This window comes from Mobula birostris, chromosome 3 (genome assembly GCF_030028105.1).
Source record: "Mobula birostris isolate sMobBir1 chromosome 3, sMobBir1.hap1, whole genome shotgun sequence".
In the NCBI taxonomy this organism is placed as follows: Eukaryota; Metazoa; Chordata; class Chondrichthyes; order Myliobatiformes; family Myliobatidae; genus Mobula; species Mobula birostris.
The window spans coordinates 53,893,245-53,908,669 of record NC_092372.1 but is presented as its reverse complement, the minus strand read 5'-3'; the positions used below and the strand labels follow the sequence as shown (position 1 = coordinate 53,908,669).

Sequence of the window (15,425 nt, the reverse complement as noted above, 5' to 3'; positions counted from 1 at the left end):
AGCTGCTGCTCCTAATTTGTATGTTCAAGAGAAATGCAGGGTGCAGAATCAACATGGCTCTTTGAAATTTCATCAAAACCTTAGACTCCCACACTGGAGGTGAACTTCCAAGCATTCTTCTCAAATTTGCCTGCACAAAGAAATCTTGTGTGTGTGATATGACCAAAGCCCAAACTCTGTGTTGTCTGGAGTTGTTGAAAGATTCAAAGTACATTTATTATCAAAGTATGTAGACTTCATACAACCTTGAGATTCAAATCCTTAACACGAGGAATTCTGCAGGTGCTGGAGATTCAAGCAACACACATCAAAGTGGCTGGTGAACGCAGTAGGCCAGGCAGCATCTCTAGGAAGAGGTACAGTCGACGTTTCGGGCCGAGACCCTTCGTCAGGACTAACTGAAGGAAGAGCTCGTCTGGGTAGCCTCCAACCTGATGGCATGAACATTGACTTCTCAAACTTCCGCTAATGCCCCACCTCCCCCTCGTACCCCATCCGTTATTTATTTATATACACACATTCTTTCTGTCTCTCTCCTTTTTCTCCCTCTCACTATACCCCTTGCCCATCCTCTGGGTTTTTTCCCCCCTCCCCCTTTGCCTTCTCCCTGGGCCTCCTGTCCCATGATCCTCTCATATCCCTTTTGCCAATCAACTGTCCAGCTCTTGGCTCCATCCCTCTCCCTCCTGTCTTCTCCTATCATTTTGGATCTCTCCCCCCCCCCTCAAATCTCTTACTAGCTCTTCTTTCAGTTAGTCCTGACGAAGGGTGTTGGCCCGAAACGTTGACCGTACCTCTTTCTAGAGATGCTGCCTGGCCTGCTGCGTTCACTAGCAACTTTGATGTGTGTTGATTCAAATCCTTGGACAGCCACAGAACAAGAAAACCCATTAAAACAAAAGAAGACCGTCGAACACCCAATGTGCAAAGAGAAAAATACCAATGCAAGTAATGAATTAAAGTTCATGCAAGTGAGGCCACAGAAGCCTGTTAATTGCAGGCCACACCCTCAATTCAGTGCAGAATTGAGTAACCTTGCAGAGCAGCGAGCTGAACCAGCCTGTCCCTTGCCTGTGGGCCAAATACCCTGACCTTTTCAATCTAGTCCGGCGCTTAAATCATCCAAACCTCGGGTTCTTCCTTGCTGTCGGACCTGGGCCCTGCCACCCTCTCTTCAGATTTAGATTATGAAGACACTAGTCATTCATTAAACAGTAAGTAACAATGCACCTGAGGTTATAAAGTAGTACAGCATGGAAACAGGCCTTTCGGCCCAACTGGTCCATGCCATCCACAGCATCCTCCCAGTTGTCTGCATTCAACTCAAAACCCTCCATGTACCTATCCGAATGCTTCTTCAATGGTGCTCAGTTCCTCTGGCAACTCATACTAAATACTCACTACTGTCTCTGTAAAGAAGTTTCCTCTCAGGTATCTTTGGAATCTCTCCCCTTTTATATCTATGCCCTCCAGTTTTGGACACCCTAGCCCTAGAGAAAAGACTATATACATACTCTTCATGACTGTATAAACTTCTACAAGATCACCTTTCAATTTTCTATGCACCAAGGAATAAAGATCCACTGCGGCCAACCTGTTCCTGGAACTCAGGCCCTGTGGTCCAGCTAGCATCCTCATAAATGTCTTCTGCACTCTCCCCAGCTAGACAGTGTCCTTCCAATAACAAGGTGACCAAAACTGTATGCAATGATGTACAGATACATAAATGCAGATGAAAAGTACTATACCTCATTTACATTCAAGGTAAGGTTTGCCGCATTACAACATTAAAGAGTTGGATTTTAGCAAAGAATTTGTATCTCAAGTAGGAGTGATACACATCGGGTCCTGCCGAAGGGTCTCAGCCTGAAACGTTAATAGTACTTTTTCTCCATAGATGCTGCTTGGCCTGCTGAGCTCTCCAGAATAACACCAATTCTGTTAAGCTAGAGTGCAAACCAAGAGAAATTGAAATTGTCCATTTCCGAAATAGTCCCTTTGTAAATTTTAGACACAAATTCCCTTGTGCAAAATTGCACACCTATTGTGCAAATTCTGATAATTCAGGCCAATAAGTTTTAAGCTCACAATTTAAATCCAGTTTGGAAACATTGTACTTTCCGAGGGAAACAGCAAGATGATTTCAAACAGATTTCCAGCATGCACAGTCACAGTGTAAAATGTATTTGGAAATTAGAGTGTAGCCTGTGATATTCTGCATATTGATTTGAATGGTCCCCAGAATTGCACTTACCATTTCACCTGTGTGTTCTGAAGCTTGAAGCTCCACACTGAGTGTGTGAAAGCAGAAGAAAATGTAGGTTTTGCTCATTGAAATGAAAGACCAATCAACATCCACTTGAAGAGAAAGTCTGAGCTAACTGGTTCAGAGTTCAAAGTAAATTTATTATCAAAGTATGTATATGTCACCTTATAGTACCCTGAGATTTATTTTCTTGCAGGCATTCACCATAGAACAGAAATACAATAGATTCAATGGAAAACTGCACACAAAGACTGATAAACAACCAATGTGCAAAGAACACAAACTGTGCACATAGAGAAAAAACAATAATAATAATGTTCAACAAATAGTAAATGAATTATACTGAGAAAATGAGTTGTAGAATCCTTGAAAGAGTGTCCATAGGTTATTTAAGCATGCTGGTTCGGGAGCCCGATGGTTGAAGGGTAATTAATAACTGTTCCTGAACTTTTCCTGCTTGCCCATAGCAGCAGTGAGTCAGGAGCATGGCCTTGGTGGTGGGTTTCCTTGATGATATATGCTACTTTCCTGTGATGGCGTTCCTTGTAAATGTGCTTATTGTGTGGGGGCGGGGGCTTTACTAGTAATGTATTAGTCTGTATCCACTATTTGTAGGTTTTTTCATTCTTGGACATTGGTGTTCCCATACCAGGTTGTGATGTAACCAGTCAGGATACTCGTGTATCTGTAGAAGTTTGTCATAGTTTTACATAACATGCCAACTCTGCAAAACTTCTAAGGGGGTAGTCGTGCTGCCGTGCCTTCTTTGTAAAAGCACTTACGTGCGGGTCCCAGGACAGATCCTTTAAAATGTTAACACCGGGGAATTTTAAGTTACTGACACTCTTCTCCTCTGATTTTCTAATGAGGACTGCTTCATGGACCTCTGGTTCCCTCCTCTTGTAGTCAATAATCAGCTCTTTGGTTTTGCTGACGTTGAGTGAGAGGTGGTGGTTGTGACACCATTCAGCCACATTTTTAATATGCATCCTATATGCCAATTTGTTACCACCTTTGATTCGGCCAATAACAGTGTTGTCAGCAAACTTAAATGTTGCATTAGAGCGGTATCAGTGGAACAGTCCTAAGTATGAAGCGAGTAAAGCAGGGTTTTAGCACACAGCCTTGTGGTACACCTGTGCTGATGACGATTGTGGAGGAGATGTTGTTGCCAGTCCATGACTGGAGTCTGCAAATGAGGAAATCAAGGATTGTTGCTTGAGGTATTGCGGCCTAGGTCCTGGAGCTTATTATTAGTTTTTTGGGGATAATAATGTTGAATGCTGAGCTGTAGTCAATGAAGAGCATCCTGATATATACATCTTCACTGTCCAGATGTTCCAGGGCTGAGTGAAGAGCCAATAAAATGACATTGGCTGTTGACCTATTGTGATGGTAGACATATTGAAGCAGATCCAATTCACTCCTCAGATAGGAATGGTTATGTTTCACGACCAACCTCTCCAAGCCCTTCATCACAGTGGATATAAATGCTATTAGATGATAGTCATTGAGGCAAGCTGCCTGACTTGCTTGAGCACTAGTATGATTAAAGCTTGTTTGAAGCAGATGGGTATCTCAGACTGTCAAAGCAAAAGGTTAAAGATGTCAGTGAACATTCCAGCCAGTTGATTAGCACTTATCTTCAGTACTTAGCTGGGTATACCATCTGGGACAGATGCATTCTGTGGGTACAATCTCCTGAGTGGTACTCTCGTGTCTGCCTCCAAGCCTGAATTCATAGGGTCATCGGAGGTTGTTGGAGTTCTTGAAGGTACCTCAGTGGTTCTCTAGAACTCTGCAGCAGAGCAATTATATCAGAAGCAAAGAGATTCTGTAGATACTGGAAATCTTGAGCAACACACACAAAACGCTGGAGCAGCACAGCAAGGATCTTTTGAGGGAAATAAATGGTTGGCATTTCAAGCAGATTCCTGATGTCCCAACGAAAGGTCTTGGTCCAAAATGTTGACTGTTTATTCCCCTCAACAGATGCTTCCTGACTTGCTGAGTTCCTCCACCATTTTGTGTGTTGGAGCAATTATGTATGATGGCTCTCAGTAAAATGCCTCACATACCAAAACATTGAAAAATTATATGCAGAAATTGGCTTTCCCATCTTCACTGCTTTTCTGGTTGAACAGGATCAAGCACCTTATCACATAGTGCTTAAACATAAGATCCTTTTTGTTGGTTGCAATTGGTGACAGGTAGGCTAACCTGCATTAAATATACTCACTACAGGAAAAGCAAATGTTTATTTATATATTAAAGGATCAGTTAATTACATCAAAATATCAAATTATTGTAGTTTAGCCAATCCTAAAACTAATTGAAATTACTGCAGGTCCTTTGTGAATAAATGATAATTCATTTTGAAGTATGTAATTTTTTTAATGTAATTCCAGTTTGGGTGATGGCTGTTCCTTCCCAACATGTTTAGTGAATCAGGACCCAGAGCAACCCTCCACTCCATCTGGGCATAACTCAAATACTAAAAGGTATTTACTTAATTATTATTTGATTGTATGCATGAAGTTTTCCAAAATTGAATTTTTTTTTGGATGACTTCATTTGTAAGCATAAATAATGATTGATCATTGCAGTTTTCAATTTTGATTGTAAGAACTATTCTTAAATATTTTATGCAGTTGCACTTTGATTGAAGCAGACAGGGATGTGTATTCTCTGTAAGATACAGTTCATGGCATGGTAATTGCAGTCGTGAGTGAGGTTTGCTGAGTGATTCAAGTTACCCACACAATGAACTAATCATTTAATCACTCATCTTGACAGTGTCACTGAAGGCCATCCATTTCCTGCCAAACCTTTACGAGAATCCCAGAATCATCTATTGGGTAGCAGCCAAACATGGTCAGAAGGAACTTCTGATGATGAGAAAGGCAAGCATGGTGAGTACTTAAAACATCTTAAAATTTAGATAACTTGACAGTGTAAATGAATTGAAATACTGTTTTGAAACAGAAACAAATCTGAGACAATTGCAACCATTGTTAGTAGGAATTCAAATGATTTAATATGTACAGTCAGTTACTTTTGTAATACAGTGGATTTTGATTAATTGGGATACATCAGGACCAGTCATTTTGACCCAATTAAGCAGCAGTCCAATAAGCTGAAGTTTCATGGAAATAGTCAAAGTATAAAAAAGACACTGAGTAACAAATTATGTATTTAAATGAAATGGAGAACAAATCAGAACACTATCAGGGAGACTATAAAACTGAGTATTAGTTCCTAATAGTTATCGAAGGAGGAATTCAACAATGCCGTGTTCTTTTGATTGACTATAAATGAACAAATAAGCACACAACACCTAATGCAAATAATGGACTGCCTTCATACAATTCTATCGACGATTGCATCCTCCAAATCTTCATTTTCATTGTAACATTCAAGATGATTGTCAATATCTTCAAATTCTTCATAGTTCCTAACTTGTTTCATTTTCACTGCTGGCTGTTTCTGGCATCTCCAAGCTTGAATACTTGAAACCACCAGTGAACAAACAGTTCTGAATTGTCTTACTGATTATTTCTCACCAACTATCAGTGACAAAAATCACTGCTTTTTGAAGACAAACACACACAACTGATGCTACTTAAAAACTGTTCACGCTAAGCACGGTGTAGCATCCATCAGCCACACAAGTACACACAACTGACACTAGTTAGAACCTGTTCAGCAACAATCTCCTGCCACAATTAAATGGAACACTGAGTTCCAAATAAACAAAGGGAATCCCAGCAATTTTATTGATTAGTTTTTGTTCCTTTGAGTAGTCCCAAATAAGCAGCTGCCCCGATTAACTGATTGCCCAAATATCCAGAATCCACTGTACAAGTTAATTATGGCAATTTATATCAGTACATAGGACAGTAACTTCTGCAATTATAGGAATTTAAAAATTACAAATTAACACATTTATATTTAAAATTTTAGATAGGGTGTCGTAACATTGGAAGCTTTGAGAGAATTTTGCCTTATTGAACTTACTAGTGAGTTATGATAGTATGTTGTGAACATTTTGTTTCAGATATAAACAAATAAAGAAACTTACTTGCTACGTGAAGTCTGCAATTCTAGATTTGCAAAATGTTACTCTTGCCATATGTGATCTTGAGCTGTCTGAAACACCGGAGAGAAATAAAATCAAGTAATGTTAAATATCTCACTCTATCTCACTTCCTGGCTAATATCAGTTCAGCTCTATATTAATGGTGTAGATTGATGCTGCATTAATTATAATCCAAAGCAGTTTATTTTAAAAATCCACTATGGAGAGAGAAAGGGTTAGCAGTTTATTTTAAAAATTCACTATGGAGAGAGAAAGGGTTTTTTTTTCCCCTAATGCCATCATACTTGACTTATGACTAGTATAATGTATCCTTGTGTTTGCAACCTGAATGAAATTGATTGCATTTTTCCCATTTCCCTTCTACTTTTTATTGATTTAAAAACCTTCAGAGGAACCCGATTAAACGGTCCTTCCCTTAATTTTTCTCCTCTCCAGAATAACTAAGATTATTTGTTGACTATTCCTTTCTAACTTTCCAAGGTCAGAAATCATCTTTGTCAAGTTTGCTTTCATCAGCCTAATGAATTTATCCTGCAGTGTTGACTTAGTTTCAAACTTCAGACACCTGTCTCAACCAAGTACACCTTCTGAATTCTGAGGAAGAGACTACCAGATAGGCAGACAAGGAATGAGCTCAGAACTTCCTATGAAAAGTGTGAAACATCCACAGTGATTTCAGAATCCCTGGCCCTTGATTGTTCAACATGAACAAAGAATATTTGGAATGGCATTAAGAGCCTGAGACCCTTTGTTGGATACCTGTCTTAAAAGGCAAGAGCAGCATCCAAAAGGCATCTCCTGCTGAACCTATGTAAGAGTCTACAAACTGACATGGGCCTCATCATCCCACAGATATGAAATAGTACCCATTTCTGGGAAACACGTAAGAATAATGTTGAGTACCAGACAACTGACAGATGAGGGATAAAGGGTCACCAAGCCAATCTGTGCAAAAACCACTGTATGATTTTGAGACCAAAGTTGGTTAATTATTTAATAATTTCGTTGGGCTTCAAACTGCTTCACGTATTTGTATTACAGGCTAAGGAATCACAGAAAATAATATCTATCTGTAAATACAAATTGCATGACTAGCATGAAGATCGCTGTTAATGGCACTAACAATTTAGTTGTTTGTTAATTCATAGGTATGAGCAATCCTGTCATGGTCATGGAAAATGAGACCTAGCTGTGTGTCAAGCAGCCTTTAACAGCTGGCAATTGTAAGTAGACAAACACCTCATTCAAGATTCAGTGTCATTTTTTGTTATTCTTTAGTGCATGAGTGTAAAGGAGAACAAATTGATTATTGTTACTCCGGATCCACACAAAAAAAACACAAGCATAAACAACAATCAAAAAAACAAAAAAATCTACAAAGAATATAAATATAAAAGCAATCCTATAAAACAATGTACAGGTGACTGTTACATACATAGACTGATCGTATGTATATAATTTGACACTAGGAAATATGTATGGAGTGGTGGTGGGATGGGTTAATGGGTGGAGGTGTTGATCAGTCTGACAGACAGTAATTGTTTTTGAGTCTAGTGGCCCTGGCATGAATGCTGTGTAGCCTCTTCCCCGATGGGTGTGGGACAAAGAGTCCACAAGCACTTCCAATTTATGGTCTATATCTGTTGCAATATGAGGGGTATCAGCATCTTAAGCTTCATTTTACTATATCAGTTTGTTTCGTGATCGGCAACAATGAATTATCAATTGAGGCAGGTTTCATAAAAACAAGCAAACATTTATTAAACTCTACTCAACAATAGCAAAAAGTATTCAACGACGAACTTAGCCGGAAGTTAACTGCTATACGGCAACTCTGGAACAGTTCTTAACAGGGTAAATGCGAAAACAGTTCTTAAAGTGGTAAATTCGAAAGTCCAAATGATTTACACAGTCAATAAGGAGAGACTTCTCAGGAAACTGATTTCTTCGAAGACGTGACGTTACTGCTGATTCTCCAAAGGATTCACGACGAAGGAAATAATACGGCTTAAAGGAACTAACCTTTTCCTGGCAAGTGAACACTGCACAACTTCCCTACTCTTGCAGGAGTTATCTCAGACACAGGTCACTATATTATGAACGAATCCTTAATAAGGTCGATCCTTCATAAAGCTGCCGGACGACTCCAACTTTATTCCGATTCTTCAGGTTCCCACCCTTTAATAAAGTTTTCACTCTCCAATACTACTGAAAAGGGAAAATTATAGATGCAATACACAAACCTAGCAGCAATTGGCAAAGCTGCCAGCACTGATCTTTGCACCTTAAAATAGAAAGGAAAAATCCATTTTAAAACGAAACTACATCATGACAAATACACAGCATTACGGAGTAACTAACGAAGCAAACAACATCTTAACTGAAAACTAAACTGCATCACTGGGGTTTCCCTTTATATACCTGTTGAGAACAGGTCATCATGTGACCTCACACTGGCGGGAAGATTACATCACGTGACCTCCGCAAGACCATTACATCATGCTTATAAGACAGTCACAAAATTCCCACGGGATATGTAACACCTCCCTCCAAAAAAGAAAATTTTGGTCTTTTAGGAACAAAATTTTAGCAACTATTTACAAAAAAAATACAAATGTATAAAATCTACAACATACATGATATAGACAGTATTATCATACAGCATCTTGCAAACTAATATACAGTAGGTGTTACAAATGTTAAAATACCACTCCTTAAAAAAAAATTACATTGTACATTTAACATCTAGATAGACAGTCAGCGATCACATTATCTTTACCATTAATATGAGTTATCAAAATATTATACTCCTGTATACTTTGTTGCTGAATTGGAGTTTGATTTATTTCCTTAACTATTTTCTTTAACCAAGACCAGACCTACAGCATAACCAAGGTAGGTCACCATGGCATGACCAAATTCACATTTAGCTAAGTTAATAGTTAGCTTTTGAAAGTCTTTCAGATAGTTTCTCCACCGCAGTAATATGTGCTTTCCAAGTATCATTTCCTGTAACTAAATCATCAATATAGGCATCTGTATCTTTAAACCCATGAATCACAGTATTTATCATCTGCTGGAAAGTACCTAGTGCATTCTTCATCCCAAAGGGAAGAACATTATATTCTTACAACCCCGATGGGGTTAGAAATGCAGAAATCTCTCTACCTCTATCTGTAAATGGAACACACCTTTTATCAAATCAATCTTTGTAAGGAACTTTGCTTGTCCAACTTTGTCCATACAATCATCTACCCTAGGGATTGGAATCACATCAGTTTTTGTCACAGCGTTCACCTTCCTGTCATCTGTACAAAACCAAATACTATTGTCTGGCTTAGGCACCATAACACACGGTGAACTCCAATTCGAATTAGAAGGTCTAATAATATTATTCTCTAATATATACTTAATTTCTTGTTCAGCAAGTTCACATTTTTCCCCGTTCATTCAATACAGATGTTGTTTTATGGGTTTGGCATCTCAACATCTACATCATGTGAAGCTACTGTGGTTCTTTTAGGAACTTCTGGAAATAAATCTCTATATTTAAAAATTAACTGTTTCATCTGCTCTCTCTGCACTGGCTGTAAATGAGCTAATTTCTCATCAATATTTTCCAGAATTGTTGAGTTTAGTAATCTGGCAGAAATAATGTTGGGTTTAAAATGAGTGTCAGATGAATCATCCATTAAGTTCCCAGTGGGATCAGACTCATTATTATTGACCACAACAGTCATAGTAACAGACTGTTTCTCATAATACAGTTTTATCATATTTATATGACACAGCTGTTGGCTTTCTTCGATCTGGGGTTTTTAATCACATTAGCCACATCATTAACTTTAGATTTAACCTCATAAGGACCACAAAATTTAGCTTGTAAAAGGTTTGTTTGCACCGGAAAAAGAACCAACACCATATCTCCAGGCTTAAATGACCTCATTCTAGCTTCCTTATCATACCAATTCTTCATTTTCTTCTGAGTCAATTTTAAATATTCCTTGGCTGAGCTACAAGCTTTATGAAATCTTTCTTTAAATTTCAAAATATAATCCAACAAATTAGTGTGTACCTCTTTATTAATCCACTGTTCTTTCAACAAAGCCAAAGGTCCTCAAACTCTATGCCTAAACACGTTCAAAAGGACTAAAACCTAATGATTCCTACACTGCCACCCGTACTGCAAAAAGTGGTAAATGTACACCCTCATCCCAGTCATTTTCATTTTCCACACAATATGTCCTAATCATAGTTTTAAAGGTAGAATGGAACCTCTCCAAGGCTCCTTGCGATTCTGGATGATATGCAGATGAGGTAATCTGTTTTGCTGTCAGTTTATAAACTACCTGCTGAAACAATCCAGACGTAAAATTACTACCTTGATTTCCTTAGGTAAGTCAAAATAAGTAAAGAATTTTGTTACAGTTTTAGCTGTTATATTCCTGAGTGGTATGGCCTCTGGAAACCTAGACGCTGTGCACATGATGGTCAGCAAATATTGATGTCCAGCTTTAGTTTTTGGCAATGGGCCTACACAATCTATAATAATTTTGGAAAATGGTTCACCAAATGCTGGAATCAGTTGCAGTGGGGGCACTGGAGTAACTTGATTAGGTTTACCCACAATTTGACAAGTATGACACATTCTGCAAAATGTCGCTACATCTTTTCTTAAACTGGGCCAGTAAAAATGTTTAAAAACCTTGTTCATAGTTTTCTTTACACCTTGATGGCCCCCCCAAAGGCATACTATGAGCCATAGTTAAAATCTAATTTTGACAAACTTTAGGAACAACTATCTGGTAATTAACTTCCCATTCCTCACTTACAGGAATTATAGGTGATCTGCACTTCCTCATTAATACTCTCTTTTCAAAATAATATTCTACTGGTACCTTCTCAATTTCACTATCTGGAAGAGCTTGGTCCTTTAATTTAACCATCTCAGGGTCTCTACTCCGCTCTGCTATCACCTCCTTCCGAGATAAAGACAAATCTTCATGGTCAGACTTACTACAATAATGTTGTTCAAACAATGAAGGCAAGAGTAACAGACCCATCCTGCACATCGATCTTTTTAGCCGTAGCTCGGGTTACAACACAGGAAGAATCCGTGTTAGAATCTATCTTTGGTTCTTCAAAAATAGGCTTTATTGTCAAATGCACTTCAGGGAAAACTTGTCCACCTGCTGAGTCATTCCCTAACAACAGAGAAACACCATTCACAGGTAAACTGGGTTGTCGTCCTACTTTAACAGGCCCTGTAACTAACCCTGACCTTAAATTTACTTTATGCAAATATATCGGCATAAGGGCACTCCCAACTCCTCGTATATGTCAGACTCATCACTAAACTTTAGAACACTGTCTAATATAAGTGATTGAGAAGCTCCAGTATCCCTGAGTATTTTTATTGGCATAGGAGTGGATCCCTCTTGCAAGGATACAAATCCCTGCGTTATAAGATGTTCATATCCCCTCTTAAATTGGTCAGACTCTAATAAAACTTCATTGGTATTTATCGAACTCTGGATTTACAGGTGTTTCAATATGCTGCACACAAGCATCTGGGACTGCTTCCTTCTCTTTCTTTTTCAATCAAAAACAGTTAGCTATTACATGTCTAGGTTTCTTACAATAATTACAAATAGGACTAAAATGTTTTTCCTTCATGTCTCCCTTCATCCTTACCTTTCTCACTTACTTCAGATTTAATTTCTGGTTTACCTTGATTCCCTGTGCTATTTTTCCTTTTAAAAGTTCTACCTGGAGAAAATTTACTCTTATGAATTAAAGCATACTCATCAGCTAATTTAGCAGACTCCTGCAATGTAGCAGGGTCCCTCACATATAAGTAAGTCCTTACTTCAACAGGAATGCTTTTAAATTCCTCCAATAAAATCAACTCTTCTAATTTATTATACTCCCCATTCACATTTTTAGAGGAAACCCACCTCTCAAAACACACAGATTTATCGTAGGCAAATTCCACGTAAATTTTGTCCATGGATTTCTTCAAATTTCTGAATCTTTCTCTAAGCTTCTGGAACCAGTTCATACACTTTCAGTATTTGCTGCTTCACAATATCATAAGCAAGTGCTTGTTCAGCAGTTAAAGCAGTATAAACTTGTTGTGCCTTAACTCTAATAACACTTTGAAACATCACTGGCCATTTATCTTTCGGCCACTCTGAAATCAGAGCAACAATTTCAAAATGTTGGAAATATTTGTCTACCTCTGTCTCATTAAATGGAGGAGCTAATATAATTTCTCGACTAGCAACAAACTGTTTCCTAGAACCAGAAGCCTGATTCTCAGATTTTAATTTCTCCATCGCTAGCTCAAACTCCCTCTGTTTATCTTTTTCTTTAGCTGCTGCTTCCAGTTTAAATTGCTGTAACTTTATCTGTTCGATATGTAACTGCATCTCCAGTTTACTCATTGGAAACATATCTAACACATCTTCATCAAAATGTCCCAAATTTATATAGTGATCCGCGGTTTTTCTCTGAATTACAGGCTTTGTTGTAACCTTCGTAATTTCTTTAAGATCCAACCTTCTAGCAATCTTGGATACATCACTCTTTTTGACCTTCGCTAATAACTCCAGGTCTGGTGATTCCATAAAGTTGTCAATATTCATTGCTGTCGAATACCACCCACAGTCCAATCAAACAAAAGAATCGGGTATTTCCCTTTTCCAAATTAGATTGTTATTAAACAAGCACTTAAGCTCAAAATCCAAACAATCCCATGAGCACCCAGTTTATGTCACGTGATCGGTAACAATGAATTAACAAATGAGGCAGGTTTCATAAAAACAAACATTTATTAAACTCTACTCAACAATAGCAAAAAGTATTCAACGACTTAACTGGAAGTTAACTGCTATACGGCAACTCTGGAACAGTTCTTAAGAGGATAAATGCGAAAACAGTTCTTAAAGTGGTAAATTCGAAAGTCCAAATGATTTACACAGTCAATAAGGAGAGACTTCTCTGGAAACGGATTTCTTCAAAGATGTGACGTTACTGCTGATTCTCCAAAGGATTCACGACGAAGGAAATAATACGGCTTAAAGGAACTAACCTTTTCCTGGCAAGTGAACACTGTACAACTTGCCCACTCCTGCAGGAGTTATCTCAGTCACAGGCCACTATATTATGAACGAATCCTCAATAAGGTCGATCCTTCATAAAGCTGCCGAACGACTCCAACTTTATTCCGATCCTTCAGGTTCCCACCCTTTAATAAAGTCTTCACTCTCCAATACTACTGAAAAGGGAAAATTATAGATGCAATACACAAACCTGGCAGCAATTGGCGAAACTGCCAGCACTGATCTTTGCACCTTAAAATAGAAAGGAAAAATCTGTTTTAAAACAAAACTGCGTCATGACAAATACGCAGTATTATGGAGTAACTAACGAAGCAAACAACATCTCAACTGAAAACTAAACTGCATCACCTTTATATACCTGTCGAGAACAGGTCATCATCATGTGACCTCCACAAGACCATTACATCATGCTCATAAGACAGTCACAGGATACCCACGGGGTATGTAACAAGTTCCATTGAATTATGAAGTTCTAGTCCAACATAACTAAAAACTCTGGGTCTGCATATTGCAGGATCTGGAATTTAAATAGCTGACTGAAATCTTGTTTACTTACAGATTCTACCTTCTCATAGAATCATCTTCCATTACAATTTATTAAGCTTGTAAGCCTTAATTTTGTCATAAACAAGAACCATTTAAAAATGCTTTATTAATCTGAGGGTAAATCCATTAAAATATTCTCCCAATTACCTGCATTAGTTTTGTCATAAGCAAGAGTCAGTTAAAAATTATTTATTAATCATGGGTGTAAATCTATTAAAATATTATGTCTTAATTTTAATTAATGAATGGTCTGGGACTAGGAATATTATATACGTTCTTTGGTTTTGGGACCAGAAAAATGATTTCTCACCCAACACAGCAAGATCTTCATTTTCATTCTTTCTCTCAGTGTTAATTCGGAGTAATATTTTTGGAGTTTAGAATATTGATTTCAAGTTCATGTTAGAGTAGGGTAAAGAATGAATTGTTTCTTTTGTATTTAACTTTATGGACTTTAGAGGGGGCAGGAAAGAGTGAGTTCGAAAGGCAGGCAAGTAGCGTGGGCCAGGAGTTCAGAAGCAAGTCTCACAATCCATGAAAAACCTGCTTCTGGACAAGGTAAAGTGTAGCAGGCTTACCTGGTCTGTTGCTATGCCATGGATATTGACACTTGGATGCTCTTCCAGGTCGTGAATCCATTTAGCTCTCACTGCAATTCTTAATCAGGTCTACTCTCCTTCCATCTGTGGTTCCTTATTGCATCCCACCCAAACCTTTTGTATCTTAATGTGAGATTATTGTAATAGTGTCCCCAAGAGCAAACCATATTGAAGCACAACATGAGGCCACAAGTGTGAATTAGAACTTTCTGTATTTCCCTACTTTAGCAATCACTGCTTCTGGAATTAACAGATATACCAGGACTATTTAATAGGGAGTTGCCATAGCACTTTCACTAATGTGTAATGACAATCATCAGGTGTAACATCCCTTTTTTCGATAAGCTTGCATCGGGTAAGAACGAGAAAACAACAGATGTCCCAAATTTCTGTTTGACATTTATAAATTCCTAATAGTATAATAACTTACATGGACTGATTTCGCAGTTTACATATACTGTACAAGATTTGCATCTGTTCGATGGGTTGGATTTTGAGAGAGAGAATTGAAAATGTAGCCACTTACCACCCTTAAAGGATTATTGAAGATTAGTACTAGACTTGATTTGCAAAGTTATTACATAAGGATTATTAAGGGGAAAATACTGTGGCCAAAACACCAAGCTCTTCCTATCACTTGGAAATAAACAGCACTTTAATGAAACGTCCTTGGCTTGGGTGAAAATAGTTACGAGATCATGCTGCATTCCTTGATTTAGAAGAAGCTGAGCACAACAGATTCAGCACCAAATTTTCTGTGATTTCACTACTTGAACTGGGTGATCTGTCTG

At 38.1% G+C, this 15,425-nt stretch overlaps 1 protein-coding gene across 1 annotated transcript in view; it reads left to right on the top strand.

Moving 5' to 3' along the window:
* Positions 1-15,425, top strand: part of zdhhc2 (zinc finger DHHC-type palmitoyltransferase 2) — a 91,643-nt gene that overhangs the window by 69,322 nt on the left and 6,896 nt on the right. Inside the window, exons 10-12 of the mRNA XM_072252653.1 lie at positions 4,675-4,767; positions 5,063-5,178; positions 7,514-7,588. Of these exons, the coding sequence (XP_072108754.1) occupies positions 4,675-4,767; positions 5,063-5,178; positions 7,514-7,554 (250 nt within the window). The 3' untranslated portion in view covers positions 7,555-7,588. The remainder of the gene's footprint in view (positions 1-4,674; positions 4,768-5,062; positions 5,179-7,513; positions 7,589-15,425) is intronic.